Source organism: Scyliorhinus canicula, chromosome 6, assembly GCF_902713615.1.
Source record: "Scyliorhinus canicula chromosome 6, sScyCan1.1, whole genome shotgun sequence".
In the NCBI taxonomy this organism is placed as follows: domain Eukaryota; kingdom Metazoa; phylum Chordata; class Chondrichthyes; order Carcharhiniformes; family Scyliorhinidae; genus Scyliorhinus; species Scyliorhinus canicula.
The window spans coordinates 1,230,882-1,248,079 of record NC_052151.1 but is presented as its reverse complement, the minus strand read 5'-3'; the positions used below and the strand labels follow the sequence as shown (position 1 = coordinate 1,248,079).

Below are 17,198 nucleotides of genomic sequence, written 5' to 3'. Positions count from 1 at the left end.
CCCGATTTTGGCCTCACCCTCTATTCACCGGGCTCGTTACGCTTGAGCACGAGTGTAGCGAGGCCGGAATATTGTGCCTGTTATTTGTTTCTTTTTAATGGAAATGCTGTTTCGGAGTCTAATTGTGTATCTCGGTTATTTAGCAGGGTTATGGTGGCTCTTTCTTTATCTATATCGGGTTCATTTATAGTTTAAGTGATTTCAATTGTTATGAAGTCCACCAGTGTACGTCACAGGGCGGAAAACTATTTCCTAGTTTGGGAAACGTGTGGACACAGGCTAAACCCGTACATCTGACATTATCAATGAGTCTACCTGAGGCTTTTGTCTTGGTCCCTGCGTGTATATTTCCATCCTCATGGTCGATTGGCTGGCTGGAGAGGGAGTAGATGCTGATTTCAGCGACCCGCACTGAAGCATCTTTCATGTTGGAATGGAGTCCGAGGACTTGTCCCCCATCAGTGGGATGTTGCATTACCTGGAAACAAAAGAAAGAATTAATTCTTCACCAAAAGTTCCCTCCCCCACTGTTGCTTTTCAGTGATCTGAACCAAACAATAAAACACTTCAAATATTCCTGACACACAGGTTGGATAACAATTGTTATCTAATGCTGCCCCTCCCAATACTGTTCCATCAGAGAAGGTTGTCAAAGGCTGGGTCAGGTCACATTCGGTGGAGAGCGGGAATTCGGTGCAGAGCGGGGACTCGGTGCGGAGTGGGGACTCGGGGCGGGGACCAGGAGGGGGAGAGATACCTGGTTACTCCAGGGAGGGGGAGAGATACCTGGACACACCAGGGAGGGGGAGACATACCTGGACACACCAGGGAGGGGGAGAGGTACCTGGGCACACCAGGGAGGGGGAGAGATAACTGGTTACACCAGGGAGGGGGAGAGGTACCTGGACACACCAGGGAGGGGGAGAGGTACCTGGGCACACCAGGGAGGGGGGAGAGATAACTGGTTACACCAGGGAGGGGGAGAGATAACTGGTTACACCAGGGAGGGGGAGAGATACCTGGTTACACCAGGGAGGGGGAGAGGTACCTGGACACACCAGGGAGGGGGAGAGATAACTGGTTACACCAAGGAGGGGGAGAGGTACCTGGACACACCAGGGAGGGGGAGAGGTACCTGGACACACCAGGGAAGGGGAGAGATACCTGGACACACCAGGGAGGGGGAGAGGTACCTGGACACACCAGGGAGGGGGGAGGTACCTGGACACACCAGGGAGGGGGAGAGATACCTGGTTAAACCAGGGAGTGGGAGAGATACCTGGACACACCAGGGAGGGGGAGAGGTACCTGGACACACCAGGGAGGGGGAGAGGTACCTGGACACACCAGGGAGGGGGAAGAGGTACCTGGACACACCAGGGAGGGGGAGAGGTACCTGGACACACCAGGGAGGGGGAGAGGTACCTGGACACACCAGGGAGGGGGAGAGATACCTGGACACACCAGGGAGGGGGAGAGGTACCTGGACACACCAGGGAGGGGGAGAGGTACCTGGACACACCAGGGAGGGGGAGAGGTACCTGGACACACCAGGGAGGGGGAGAGGTACCTGGACACTGTGTTCTAGGAGGCAGTCACAGTATTTTTCATACTTTTTTTCCAGCGACCCACATTTACAGAATAGCCGACTATCGCGACCCACGCCACATTCACAAAAAGATTCTCCAGAATCACTTTTTTAAATTTCACAATCATTGTTGGCACTTCTGTATCACTGAATGTAAAAATTGCAAATCGAGCTGCACTTTCCCCTTAAACGACAGCTCCACCCTGACACTATGCTAAAGCATGTAACTCAGGATTATTTAATTTTTATATTTTTTCACACCCATTGTTTGCATTTGGAAAATTGCGTGCAAGCGCTGGAAAGATCAGCGGGCTCAGTATTGCACGGTTTTAACAACGTCATGTTCAAAACCTAACACGACCTTTGATAGGAAATTAAACTCAAGACTTCAACTTCAGAAACAGGAGCCCTAACTGTTGAACTAAAAATGGAGGAGGTTTCCCTCTGTAGGAAGAACTAGAACCAGAGGACACAGCCTCAGACTAAAGGGACGATCCTTTAAAACAGAGATGAGGAGGAATTTCTTCAGCCAGAGGGTGGTGAATCTGTGGAACACTTTGCAGCAGAAGGCTGTGGAGGCCAAATCACTGAGTGTCTTTAAGACAGAGATGGATAGGTTCCTGATTAATGACGGAATAAGGGGATCAGAGGTTATGGGGAGAAGGCAGGGGAATGGGGATGGGAGAAATATCAGTCCCCGTTCCCCCTTTACTTTGTGTTTGTGTGGAACCCCCCCCACCCCCCACCCTATTTGTTGTTGGCTACAAACAGGTCCCAGAACAACTTGGGAATGGCTTCCACGTCCAGTGGAAATCCTCTCCCGTCCCCTGGATGGTGAATTTGATTTTCTCCATTTGGAGAGATTCCGAGAGGTCGGACAGCCAGTCTGCAGCTCTGGGTGGTGCTGCTGACCGCCAGCCAAACAGGATTCTACGGCGGGCAATCAGGGAGGCAAAGGCAAGGGCGCCCGCCCTCCTCCCCAGGAATAGATCTGGCTGGTCTGAAACCCCAAAGACCGCCACTATCGGGCTTGTCTCCACCCTCACCCCCACCACTTTGGACAATCCACAAAGTAGGCTGTCCAGAATCAGACAGTGTGGGTGAGTTAGCTGGGCCCCTCCCTGGCACCGTTCACATTTGTCCTCCACCTCTGGGAAGAATCTGCTCATTCGGGTTCTGGCTCGGTGCACTCGTGCACCACCTTCATAATAATAATAATATTTATTATTGTCACAAGCAGGCTTCCATTAACACTGCAATGAAGTTACTGCGAAAATGAAAATGAAAATCGCTTATTGCCACGAGTAGGCTTCAATGAAGTTACTGTGAAAAGCCCCTAGTCGCCACATTCCGGCGCCTGTCCGGGGAGGCTGGTACGGGAATGGAACCCGTGCTGCTGGCCTGCTTGGTCTGCTTTAAAAGCCAGCGATTTAGCCGAGTGAGCTAAAATCCCCTCGTTGCCACATTCCGGCACCTGTCCGGGTCACAGAGGGAGAATTCGGAATTCTCAGCTGGTACGGGAATTGAACTCACGCTGCTGGCCTTGTTCTGCATCAAATACCAGCTGTCTAGCCCACTGAGCTAAACCAGCCCTGTGCCCAAGCCGGGAATCGCAATTGGGACCCTAGTGTTGTGAAGCCATAGTGCTAACCATTATGCTACTGCGCTGTCCAACCTTCATGGGAGGTGTGGGGGGGGGGGGGGGGGGGGGATGTTGTGCTTGGCCCCTATCCAACCTCACATCCATGTAGTGTGCAGCATGGTCAGAGATTTTGATTGCGGCGTACTCCGCTCCTACTATCGCTGGAAGCACTACTCTCCCCACTACGAAGAAGTCGATCTTGTTGTAGACCCTGTGTACCTCGGAGAAGGAGGAGAACTCCTTCTCCCCTGGGTGGGTGAACCTCCAGGGATCCACTACCCCCATTCTGCTCCATGAAGTTGATCAACCTTCATGCCATGTTTGATAGTTTCCCAGATTTGGAGCTGGATCTGCCCATCCGTGGGTCCTATAAGCAGTTAAAGTCTGTCCTTTAGCCTCAGGTACGACTCTTGGAGGAAGATAACATCGGCACTCAGACTTTTCAGATGGGCGAAGGCTCTGGAACTTTTCACTGGGCCGTTAAGCCCCCTGACTATCCTGATGGGGGGGGGTTTCTGTACCCCACTTCCTGCTGGATCACCCATACTTACCTTGTGGATGTGCCCCTGCACTCCGGGTTTTCCCTTTGTCCAGAAGCCATCTGAGATAGCCGTTCTTGGTGTACTTATTTCTGCCGTTGCCATGTGCGCCCTGTCATAGCCAGTACTGCCCCCCACCCCCTCCCTACAACCACCCGGTTCCCCCTCAACCCCGAGTCTGTCAACCCCCTTTTAACCCCCTCCCCATGCCCCCGAGGGTCTCTATCCCTCTCTTTCCCCCCTTCTCTCCCCTTTGGGAGCGGTGCAGTAAACCCCCTTCTCCTGTAATTCCGTGTGCCAACTTGCTCGCTAGTGTGGGGTGTGGTCACCCATCCCCCGCCGAGCAATCTTTAACTTCCCCTACGCTCTGTGTTCCTTCCCCCCCCCCCCCCCCCCGCATCCTTCTCCCCATCCGTTTCCTTTTTTAAAATAAATTTAGAGTACCCAATTATTTTTTGCCTAAGGGGCAATTTAGCACGGCCATTTGGGTTGTGGGGGTGAGACCCACGCAGACACGGGGAGAATGTGCAAACTCCACACGACCCAGAGCCGGGATCGAACCCGGGTCCTCAGCAGTGAGGCAGCAGTGCTAACCACTGTGCCACCCTGCTGCCTCTCCACACCCATTTCTGTACCTCACCATTCTCACCCCTGTGGTGACATACACGTATGCATATATGTATATAACTGTATATAATTGTACAAATGTATAAAGCTGATCATCAGGACATGTATTGGCAGTTATGTCCCTCTGCCAGTAGGTGGAGCCAGATATACATCAAGTTACTGACGAGAGGTGGCAGTTAACAGGATGGTCGCATCTCACAGTTGCTCACGTAACTTAGATATCATTGTCTGTCCACGTGTTCAATAATAAATGCTTGTTACAGCTAAACACACATGTTCTATGCGTGTCTACATGATCAGGAGAGCTGTAGAACACAACAACCCCCTCCTTCCTGGGACCCATAGCAGATTGAAAGCGAGGCAGTTCTATCCCACGCAATTGGCCATTTTCTTTTAAAAACACGTTTGTGTTCTCTGTTGTTGTTGCTGCGTTCCCAGCCCGTGCTGGCAAATGAATCTCGCCACAACCTCCTTCCCCTGGGAGGTTTCCCACAGCGTGGCCAGGTACAGCATCCCAAACCGCACCTTGTTGTTGTACAGGGCTGTCATGGCTGTGTTGAATTCAGCCGGCCACCTTCACCATTGCCATCATCTCCAGTTTGATGGTATCTCTGTGCTTTAGAAGCTCCCGTGTTCACAGGTCCATCTACTCGCTTATTGGTGGGTAGTCCGGCATGTTCCCCAGCAACCCGGCCTGTTCAGGTGTAACCGGCTCCGCCTCACACTGCATGCTCATCGTCACCTCCTTGCCAGGCCCTGACTGATCCAGCTGTCTTTTTGGCTCCCAGAATTGTTTGTGGATATTTTTTGGTAGCTGTGGTGATCTTGAAGGAGGATGGGGTTTTTTCCACAAATGTAATAGTCTATTTTTGGCTAAAAGTACCAAATTCCAACTTCACAGAATCCTACAGTGCAGAAGAGGCCCTTCAGCCCATCGAGTCTGTACTGACACATGAAAAGCCCTGACCTGCCCACCTAATCCCATTGGCCAGCACTTGGCCCATAGCCTTGAATGTTCTGACCTGCGAAATGCTGATCCAGGTACTTTCTAAAGGATGTGAGGCAGCCCGCCTCTACCCCCCTCCCAGGCAGCGCGTTCCAGACCCTCACCACCCTCTGGGTAAAAAGGATTTTCCTCAAATCCCCCCCTGAACCACCCGCCCCTCACCTTGAACTTGTGTCCCCCTTGTAACTGACCCTTCAACTAAGGGGAACAGCTGCTCCCTATCCACCCTGTCCATAATCTTGTCCACCTCGATCAGATTGCCCCTCAGCCTTCTCTGCTCCAGAGAAACCAACCCCAGCCTATCCAACCTCTCTCCATAACTGAAATGTTCCATCCCAGGCAGCATCCAGGTGAATCTCCTCTGCACCCCCTCCAGTACAATCACATCCTTCCTATAATGTGGTGACCAGAATTACACACAGTTCTCCAGCTGTGACCTCACCAAAGTTCTCCAACTCCAACATGACCTCCCTGCTTTTGGAATCTAGGCCTCGATTGATAACAGCGAGTGTCCCATTTGCCTTTTTCCCCACCCTATTAACCTGCCCTCTGCCTTCAGAGATCTATGGACAAACACGGCAAGGCCCCATTGTTCCTCGGAACTTCCCAGTGGAACACCTTCCTTGTTAAATTACTCCTTCCAGTGTTACACCTCACACTTTTCAGGGTTAAATTCCATCTGGACTAATCCGCCTATGTGACCATCCCGTCTGTACCTTCCTGCAACCCAAGCCTCGCTGATAACCACCCGGCCAATCTTTGTGTCATTCACAAACTTACTGGTCCGACCCCCCACATAGTCATTTATGTGATTTATATAAATGACAAACAATAGTGGGCCCAGCACAGATCTCTGTGGTACCCCACAGGACACTGGCTTCCAGTCACTAAAGCAGCCGTCTGTCATCACCCTCTGTCTCCTACAGCTCAGCTGCTTTGCATCCACCTTACCAAGTTCCCCTGTATCCCAGGTACATTTGCCTTCTTTATAAATCTCCCATGTGGGACCTTGTCAAAGACTTTGCTAAAATCCATGTAAACTACATCAACTACACTACCCTCATCTACACACTAAGTCACATGCTCAAAACGTTCAATCAAATTTGTTAGGTGTGACCTCGCTCTGACAAAGCCATGCTGACTATCCGTGGAGGAGAGCCACCTTTCTCCTGTCTGTTATCAGAGGATGATGGGATCGCTTTGTTCTGTCTATTACTTGCTGCTTAGGCTGTTCGGCATGCAATTAGTCCTGTGCTATAGCTTCACCAGGTTGACACTCTCATTTTCCGGTATGGCTGGTGTTGCCCCTGGCATGCCACCCTGCACCCTCCCTTGGGCCATGAGGTTACAGATTGTGGTTGAACACTATTCTGCTGCCTCATGGATGCCCAGTCTGGAGCTGCTAGATCTGTTCACAATCTATCCCATGGTGGTAGTGCCACACAACTCGATGGAGGGTATCCTCAATATGAAGACGGGACTTTGTCTCCACAAGGACTGTGTGTCAGGGACAGATCCATCTGCAGCAGGCAGGTTGATGAGGATGAGGTCAGGTATGTTTTTTTCTCTTGTTGGATAAAGAGAAATTATTTCCTATATGACATGTCTCCAGGTATTGAAGCTACAAAATTTCCCTCTGGAGTTAGGGGCTGGGGCTGAGGGTGGGGGGAGGGGAGGGGAGGTGGAGGGAGGCTGAGGGTGGGGGAAGGGGGAGGGGAGGTGGAGGGAGGCTGAGGGTGGGGGGAGGGGGAGGGGAGGTGGAGGGAGGCTGGGGGTGGGGCAGTAGAATTTTCCCAGTCTGAAGGCGCTGGAGGACAAGTTCAAGTTGCCGCCGGGGAATGGTTTCAGATATCTGCAAGTCTGGGACTTTCTGAGGAAACAGGTGTTGGCTTTCCTGCTGATCCCGCCATGGGGGATCCAGGACAGAGTAGTGTCCGGTACCTGGGTGGGGGAGGGGAAAGTGTTGGATATCTATCAGGAGCTGTTGGAGGCGGAGGAGACCCCAGTGGAGGAACTGAAGGGCAAGTGGGAGGAGGAGCTAGGTGGGGAGTTAGAGGCGGGTCTGTGGGTGGACGCCCTAAGCAGAGTTAATTCCTCCTTGACGGCGGCGAGGATGAGCAAGTTTTTCAGGGTAGAAGATAGATGTGTGAGGTGCGCGGGAACCCCAGCAAACCATGTCCACATGTTCTGGGCAAGACCGAAGCTCAGAGGGTTTTGGTAGGGGTTTGCCAAGGCAATGTCCAAGGTGCTAGGAACCCAGGTGGTGCCCAGTCCAGAGGTGGCGATCTTTGGAGTGTCAGAAGATCCGGGAGTTCAGGGAGTGAAAGAGGCCGACGTTCTGGCCTTTGCCTCCCTGGTAGCCCGGAGACGGATCCTGTTAATATGGAGGGACTCGAAGCCCCTGAGTGTGGAGACCGGGGTCAGTGACATGGCTGGCTATCTCAGCCTGGAGAAAATAAAGTTTGCCTTGAGGGGTCAATGTTGGGGATCTCTCGGACATGGCAGCCGTTCGTCGACTTTCTCGGGGAAAATTAAAATGTCAGCAGAAGCAGCATTCTGAAGGGTGGGGGAGGGGGTGCAATATGGTTAAGGGATGTACAGAAGGGGTTGAGTGGGAAATGTTCAGTTTACCATGTTGATATTTATGTTATTATTATTTTGTTTGTCATTGTTATAAAGATTTTGCTAATAGTTCAATAAAAATATTTTAAAAACAAAAATAATATCCACTTGGGTCAGGTTCTAATAAACACAGAAATTGTGATGCAGGTGACAATACATGGAATAAAACCAGAAAATGCTGGAAATACTCAGCAGGTCTGGCAGCATCTGTGGAGAGAGTTACCGTTTCAAGTCCGTATGATTCTCCGAGTTGGAGACACGCTGCTCTCTGATTGAGAAGAATGACAAGGGAATCGTCTTGGTAATATGCGGCAGTGAAAGCGTACCTCAGCCATATCGATGGTCCCCAACGCCAGCGTCTTGTAGCCCAGAATGGTCCGGTTTTTATACCTCTTCCTCCTCTGTAACATTATCTGTAGTTTGTTTGCATCTCTCTTCAGGAAGTGGGGATACTGACAATGGAATAGAACCGAACAGACTTTTAGTTCAACATAACCAAAAGGAAGGAAAAGTTGCCTCACTGAGCACATTGATTCCCTCACAGTCAAACACCTCGGACAGGATTCTCCAACCCCCCGCTGGGTCAGAGAATCGCCGGGGGGCGGCGTGAATCCTGCCCCGCCGCCTGCTGCCGAATTCTCTGGCGCCGGTTTCCGGGTGGGGGCAGGGGGCCATTGGCAGCGGCCCTCCCCGGAAATTCTCCGGGTCCCGATGGGCCGAGCGGCCGCCCGTTTCTGGCCAGTTCTGGCTTGGTGGCCTGGCCGGGGCCCACCGATTTGCGGGCGGGCCTGTGCCATGGGGGCACTCTTTCCCTCCACGCCGGCCTCTGTAAGGCTCCGCCATGGCCGGCTCGGAGAAGAAACCCCCTGAGCATGCGCAGCAAACATGGCGGTGGTTCTGCGCATGCGCCAACTCGCACCAGCCACCGGCAGCCCTGCAGCGCCGGCCTAGCCCCTGGAAGTGCGGAGAATTCCGCAACTTCCGGGTGGCCCGACGCCGGAGTGGTTCACGCCGCTCTTGGCGCCAGCGTTGGGCCGTCCCGCCAATTGCGGGAGAATCCCGGCCCTCATTCAGTTATTTCTTGAGATTTCATGAGATTTAAGAGAGGCAAAGGCTAATTAAAAGGAGGCCAGAATGAGAGAACGCCCGTCGTCCAGTATCATGTTAGTACCTCATTCAGCAGCTGGATAGATTCAAGTCCATTTAAGGTGAGTCGCATGCTGAAGGAGATGAATCATTCCCGGGATATGGGCATCGCTGGATGGGCCAGCTTTTATTGTCCATCCCTAATTACCCTTGAACTGAGTGTTTGGCACAGCCGTTTCAGCGGGCAGTTAAGCTGTGCGTCTGGAGTCACATGTAGGCCAGACCAGGTAAGGACGGCAGATTTCCTTCCCTGAAGGACATTAGTGACAGATGGGATTTTACAACAATTGACAATGGTTTCACGGCCATCATTTTATTGAATGCAAATTTCACATCTGCCGTGGTGGGATTTGAACTCAGGTCCCCAGAGGTTTACCCTGGCTCTCTGGATTACTAGCCCAGTGACAATATCCCTGCGACACTGCTTCCTTTAGCAGGCAATTGGCCTGCTCTGAAATAGATGCTGGAAGGCATGAAGGAGTGGCCTAGGAATGACTCTCATTCAGAGCAAGTCTTCCCACTGTGGCAAGGCTGCGACCAGGAACTCCCACAAGTGGCACAACCACCTTTCAGGACTCAGTTCATAGAATCATAGAATTACAGTGCAGAAGGCCATTCGGCCCATCGAATCTGCACTGGTCCCTGGAAAGGGCACCCCGCCCAAGCCCACACCTCCACCCTATCCCCGTAACCCAGCAACCACACCCAACCTTTTTTGGACACAAAGGGCAATTTACCCCCTTTCAGAAAGGCGGGGAGGGAACCCTCTGGAACCCCCAGAGTAGCGGGGTGCCCCTTTCAGAGGGCCGGGACCCTCTGGAACCCCCAGAGCAGTGGGTGCCCCTTTCAGAGGGCCGGGACCCTCTGGAACCCCCAGAGCAGTGGGTGCCCCTTTCAGAGGGCCGGGACCCTCTGGAACCCCCAGAGTAGCGGGGTGCCCCTTTCAGAGGGCCGGGACCCTCTGGAACCCCCAGAGTAGTGGGTGCCCCTTTCAGAGGGGGAGACCCTCTGGAACCCCCAGAGCAGTGGGTGCCCCTTTCAGAGGGGGAGACCCTCTGGAACCCCCAGAGTAGTGGGTGCCCCTTTCAGAGGGCCGGGACCCTCTGGAACCCCCAGAGCAGTGGGTGCCCCTTTCAGAGGGCCGGGACCCTCTGGAACCCCCAGAGTAGCGGGGTGCCCCTTTCAGAGGGCCGGGACCCTCTGGAACCCCCAGAGTAGTGGGTGCCCCTTTCAGAGGGGGAGACCCTCTGGAACCCCCAGAGCAGTGGGTGCCTCTTTCAGAGGGGGAGACCCTCTGGAACCCCCAGAGTAGTGGGTGCCCCTTTCAGAGGGGGAGACCCTCTGGAACCCCCAGAGCAGTGGGTGCCCCTTTCAGAGGGCCGGGACCCTCTGGAACCCCCAGAGTAGCGGGGTGCCCCTTTCAGAGGGGGAGACCCTCTGGAACCCCCAGAGCAGTGGGTGCCCCTTTCAGAGGGGGAGACCCTCTGGAACCCCCAGAGTAGCGGGGTGCCCCTTTCAGAGGGCCGGGACCCTCTGGAATCCCCAGAGCAGTGGGTGCCCCTTTCAGAGGGGGAGACCCTCTGGAACCCCCAGAGCAGTGGGTGCCCCTTTCAGAGGGCCGGGACCCTCTGGAACCCCCAGAGCAGTGGGTGCCCCTTTCAGAGGGCCGGGACCCTCTGGAACCCCCAGAGCAGTGGGTGCCCCTTTCAGAGGGCCGGGACCCTCTGGAACCCCCAGAGCAGTGGGTGCCCCTTTCAGAGGGCCGGGACCCTCTGGAACCCCCAGAGCAGTGGGTGCCCCTTTCAGAGGGCCGGGACCCTCTGGAACCCCCAGAGCAGTGGGTGCCCCTTTCAGAGGGCCGGGACCCTCTAGAACCCCCAGAGCAGTGGGTGCCCCTTTCAGAGGGCCGGGACCCTCTGGAACCCCCAGAGTAGCGGGGTGCCCCTTTCAGAGGGCCGGGACCCTCTGGAACCCCCAGAGTAGTGGGTGCCCCTTTCAGAGGGGGAGACCCTCTGGAACCCCCAGAGCAGTGGGTGCCCCTTTCAGAGGGGGAGACCCTCTGGAACCACCAGAGTAGTGGGTGCCCCTTTCAGAGGGGGAGACCCTCTGGAACCCCCAGAGCAGTGGGTGCCCCTTTCAGAGGGCCGGGACCCTCTGGAACCCCCAGAGCAGTGGGTGCCCCTTTCAGAGGGCCGGGACCCTCTGGAACCCCCAGAGTAGCGGGGTGCCCCTTTCAGAGGGGGAGACCCTCTGGAACCCCCAGAGCAGTGGGTGCCCCTTTCAGAGGGCCGGGACCCTCTGGAACCCCCAGAGCAGTGGGTGCCCCTTTCAGAGGGCCGGGACCCTCTGGAACCCCCAGAGTAGCGGGGTGCCCCTTTCAGAGGGCCGGGACCCTCTGGAACCCCCAGAGCAGTGGGTGCCCCTTTCAGAGGGGGAGACCCTCTGGAACGCCCAGAGCAGTGGGTGCCCCTTTCAGAGGGCCGGGACCCTCTGGAACCCCCAGAGCAGTGGGTGCCCCTTTCAGAGGGCCGGGACCCTCTGGAACCCCCAGAGCAGTGGGTGCCCCTTTCAGAGGGGGAGAACCTCTGGAACCCCCAGAGCAGTGGGTGCCCCTTTCAGAGGGCCGGGACCCTCTGGAACCCCCAGAGCAGTGGATGCCCCTTTCAGAGGGGGAGACCCTCTGGAACCCCCAGAGCAGTGGGTGCCCCTTTCAGAGGGCCGGGACCCTCTGGAACCCCCAGAGCAGTGGGTGCCCCTTTCAGAGGGGAGGAAACCATCCGGAACCCCCAGAGCGGCGGGTATGAAGCGGTTTGTGATTGAGAAATTGGTGTGCAGATCTGGATGAAAGCAGGAACTCATCACACTAGCAGACAGGTGGATACCTCCTCACTTAATCTTCCAGAAAAGTTAACTAAAATTGTCATTTCACAACAGAAAGTGACAAAGTGTCTGTGTATAGTCGATACCTGCAAGGAAAATGTGAGCTCTAACTCCGTCTCCATCAGACCACCTGGGGGGAGAAGGTATTCATTCGATCTCAGGATTCGCTTCGAGCCCTATATTGACCAAAAGAGAGAGAGTTGCGTTATTCAGCATGCTGTATAAATCAGCCCAGTGACACCTCTGCCATTTGAAGCCACAGCTTGCTCCTGAACAGATTAGAAATGCTGCAAAGAGGGCCCAACGACGATGATGGGCCAGACTGGTGTTACAGTGAAACAGGATCTCAAAGTGCTGTTCGGAGTAAGACAACACAGCCGTAATGCCAAACATCTCCAGCCCCAGATTTTGAGTGTGGGAGAGTGAGAGAAGGAGCCAGTTGTTGGATCTGTGCTCACTGTGTTCAGACATGTAGGAGTGGAACCATTTATTTCTGTGTCAGAGAGAGGGCACCTTACCTGTTTCAATGTGGCAGCTAGTTCAACAGCTGCAAACAGCAAACAGATGTGCTTCAGGATATCTCCTTCCCTATTAATCCCCCTGGGGTTTGTTAGCTGGATGTACAAGCTGAACAAACCACTTACTAACAGGCATGGGGGGATTCTCTGACTTGATGCTGATCTGTGGCGTTTTGATGCACCTTCTGATGCTTGGCACATCATTGGCCGCACAGAAATATTCCTCAAAAAATGAGCCAATAGCAAATTCTGAGTATATAAAATTATATAAATGATAAGATAATGAAAGAGTTGAAGCCCTGACTGTATTGATTTTTCCTCACTACAAGTCACCTTCTCTCCTCGCCTGAGTACCTGGGTTATTGGTCCATGCTGGATTCTGAAGTGCCGTCCAGGGCCTTGGGATCAGGCACAGTGCTGCAGTACTTCTTCCGGCCACTGCAGCGCTGTGTCTGAACGGCTGGAGAGTTGTCGCCCAATCTGACTGCAGACAGCTCTCCAAAGCAGGACATCTGTCCAAGGATGGATGGACCTTCTGCCTGTGGCCAGGCAATGCTCAATTGAGTATAAAATGGACCTGTTAGAGATGGCAGGGACTCTCAGAATGGTGGGCACTGAGTGCTCGCTATCCTGAAAATTCAGGCCCTGGACAAAATCCAGGCTTGGGCTGATGAGTGAAAATGAGACTGAGGGGCGATATGATTGAGATGTGTAAAATTATGAGGGACATATATAAGTAGACAGGAAGAAACCTTTACCCTGGTGAAGGGGTCAATGACCAGGGGGCAGAGATTTACGGTCTGGGGCAGGAGGTTTAGAGGGGATGTGAGGAAAAACCTTTTGACCCAGAGGGTGGTGGGAGTCTGGAACTATCTGCCTGAAAGGGTGGTGGAGGTGGGAAGTGTTATGGGTTAGGGTTTAGAGAAGCCCAAAGTGTATCATGGAGTTCACCTGACCCACAACTTCTGATAGATTGTGGTATGGGGAGCACACGGCCCACTCTACAGGTGTGGTACAGCAGAAATGGAAAAGTAATTTTTAAAGAAAAACAATGTTTATTCCATAAACTCAAGTTAACCTTTAAAAACATACAATGAACATCTTCGCAACCATTAATTCAAATACACCCCCCAAATACTACAACACTAAGTAATTCTCTAAGCTTTCCTTTTAACATCCATACGACTTAAAAACAAAACCTTTATCAGAAGCACATCAGGTTAAAGTCACTACTGAGAACATTTATAATTCTGAATTCACCAAAGGATCCAGAGATAGTCTTTTGATGGCAGAGAGAACAGCAGTACACCTGCTTGGTCTGGCTTCAGCTCCAACACTGAAAACAAAACTAAAACACACCCTGTAGCAAACAGCCTGAAATGAAAGTAAAAAGCTGACAGACAGCCCAGCTCCACCCAGTGGAACAGAGAGCCAGTGGAAATGGGGAGGAGCAGTGGAACAGAGAGCCAGTGGAACTAGTGAGAGGCAGTGGAACAGAGAGTCAGTGGAAATGGGGAGGGGCAGTGGAACAGAGAGTCAGTGGAAATGGGGAGGGGCAGTGGAACGGAGACCAGTGGAAATGGGGAGGGGCAGTGGTACAGAGAGCCAGTGGAAATGGGGAGGGGCAGTGGAACGGAGAGCCAGTGGAAATGGGGAGGGGCAGTGGAACGGAGAGCCAGTGGAAATGGGGAGGGGCAGTGGAACGGAGACCAGTGGAAATGTGGAGCGACAATGGAACGGAGAGACAGTGGAAATGGGGAGGGGCAGTGGAACAGAGAGCCAGTGGAAATGGGGAGGGGCAGTGGAACGGAGAGCCAGTGGAAATGGGGAGGGGCAGTGGAACGGAGAGCCAGTGGAAATGGGGAGGGGAAGTGGAACGGAGAGCCAGTGGAAATGGAGAGGGGCAGTGGAACGGAGAGCCAGTGGAAATGGGGAGGGGCAGTGGAACGGAGAGCCAGTGGAAATGGGGAGGGGCAGTGGAACGGAGACCAGTGGAAATTGGGAGGAGCAGTGGATCGGAGAGCCAGTGGAAATTGGGAGGAGCAGGTAGATGGAGGGGGCGAGGAGGGGGGGGGGGGGGAGGTCAGGTTATGGTGGGATGGAGAACGATTGGCTGGTGAACCAACCCAATCTTCTCTTTTGGATGGTTAGCTGCAGAGTCGGATTGCTAGTGAGCCCAGAGTGGACCATTTGCCTTCTCTCCAAGACATATTGTACACTGTCTACAGGAAAGAAGATGGCAAAGGAGAGGATGTGGAAGGAGAATAAAGCTAAATCAAGTTCAGGGAAAATTGGTTATAAAGTAATTAAGAGATTGATCAATATTTCATCAAAATGTAATGTGAAATTATTTTGTTTAATTTTTCATGCGGATGTCACTGGCTAGACCAGCATTTATTGCCCATCCTTGAGAAGGTTGTGGTGAGTGGCCACCTTGAACCTCTGAGCCCATGTGGTGTAGGTACACCTACCATGCTGTGAGGGAGGGAGTTCCAGGATTTAGATCCAGTGACAGTGAATATTTGGAATTGTAGGTGTTCCCTTTAACTGCTCTGCCGCTTGTAGCCACTTGCAAACTCAGCCATGTTCAATATGGCTGGCAGGCCGAGTTCTAGAAACTCAATAGTGGACCTAACTGAGGAGCCTCTTCCACTCAGCTGACATAGAAGCATCGGTCTGCACCAGCCCTCTGAAAGGGCACTGTACCGAGGCCCACTCCCCCATCCTAACCCCACCTAACCTGGACATCTTTGGACTGTGGGAGGAAACCGGAGCACCCGGAGGAAACACACGGGGAGAACGTGCAGACTCCACATAATCACCCAAGACCAGAATATATTGAAAAGAGCATGAAATTAAATATATTCACAAGTTATATTCACAAGTTTCATTCCCAGTCTGCTGCATTAATTAATTTCAGCCTGCTAAAACTGAAGAACAAACGTGAACAACACAGTTGTGCCAGTGTTGTTCATTGCTTGAACAATCAGATCATTCTGAAAGTAAATTAGTGGGCTGTTGTGCTTGTTAAAGAAGTGACTGACTGCAATATTACATTGACCACTCAATTTCTCGGTAGTTGCGTTTGGAATAACGTAGGAGAGATTTACGGCAGCTATGAGAAAACAGGCCTGTGGTGAATGTCATTCACACTATATATAGTTGCCAATATCACTCCATGTATATATGTTCGTTATCTACCCATTGTAAGTGCAGTTGCACTATCCGACCACCAGGGGGAATCGCTCTGGGAGTACACGAGAGTTGTACTGGGCTCCTCCCTTGGCTCCGCCCAGGACTCCTCCCCCTAGGACCGATGTATAAAGATCAGTGCCTTAGAGCCAGCCTGCCAGTTCACCTGAAGTTCAACGACGAATAGGCTGGCTCTATTGTAAGTGTATAAAAGCCTCTGTTCAGATCCAACTACACGTGTTCGCTGAATTGATGGTTCCTTCAATTTAATACACTTAAGAAGCTGCCGAAGTAAAGCATGGAATCCGTTCTAAAACCAGGACGTCTAGAACTCGATCCGCAGGATGCAGAGGCGAAATAAACCTTCTGCCACTGGCTGAAATGTTTTAAGGCCTACCTGGCTGAAATCAGCACTGCTGAAACTACGGAGGAACAAAAGCTCAGCCTACTGCACGCGAGGGTAAGCCACAGAATTTCTACACAACTAAATCCAGCCGGTTCCTACACCGCAGCGATGCCGATTTTGGACAAAATGTATATTAGGCCCATGAACGAGGTCTTTGCCCGCCATGTGTTCACGACTCGCCGACAACGGGCTACTGAAACTTTAGCTGAATTTGCACGCGAGTTGAATAATCTCTCAAATGACTGCAATTACCAGGCTGTAACCGCGGCCGAACATAGGGAGCTTGCTGTGCGGAATGTTTTTGTAGCGGGCCTTTGATCTAGCTATGTACGTCAGAGACTATTAGAAAATGGGGCCCAGGGCTTAGAGACTATCGTAGAGGCTGCTATCACGATGGAAGTTTCCTTCCGCAGCCTCAACTCGTTTCCCGCGGACCCCACTAACCCAGCATGGGCCCTCGACCCGAGGACCCCCCAAGCCTGTGCCGCAAGGCCCCCCAGCTATCGCGCTGCCACAGCCGGTCCTACTGTCCCAGTCAACTACTCAAACTATCCAGCTGCTCCAACTAATTACTCAGCTCCCCCAGCCAGCTACTCAGCTCGCCAAACCAGTTATTCAACTGCTCCAGCCTGCCACTATTCAGCTCCCCAAACCAGTTATTCAACTGCTCCAACCTGCCACTACTCAGCTCCCCAAACCAGTTATTCAACTGCTCCAGCCTGCCACTACTCAGCTCCCCAAACCAGTTATTCAACTGCTCCAGCCTGCCACTACTCAGCTCCCCAAACCAGTTATTCAACTGCTCCAACCTGCCACTACTGTGGACAAAGCCAGCACCCGCGGCAGCACTGCTCAGCCCGATCCGCGACCTGCAGCAGCTGTGGGAAGAAAGGCCACTATGCTAAAGTGTGCCTTGGCAGAATGGCCCCAGCCCTCAACACCCTAACAGTCCAAAAACATCGCCCCCAGCACCAGCAGGCCTGCGGGGCCCAAAACGCTGCGGCCTACGCTCAGGCTCCGCCCCCTCTGGCC

The 17,198-nt window shown here is 53.0% G+C and overlaps 1 protein-coding gene across 1 annotated transcript in view; it reads right to left on the bottom strand.

Moving 5' to 3' along the window:
• Positions 1-208: 208 nt before the first annotated feature.
• LOC119966908 (phosphofurin acidic cluster sorting protein 1-like) overlaps positions 209-17,198 on the bottom strand; it is a 30,865-nt gene continuing 13,875 nt past the window's right edge. The window contains exons 4-6 of the mRNA XM_038798865.1: positions 12,137-12,226; positions 8,351-8,476; positions 209-478 (exon numbers count right to left, since the gene is read on the bottom strand). Coding sequence (XP_038654793.1) covers positions 209-478; positions 8,351-8,476; positions 12,137-12,226 — 486 coding nt within the window. The remainder of the gene's footprint in view (positions 479-8,350; positions 8,477-12,136; positions 12,227-17,198) is intronic.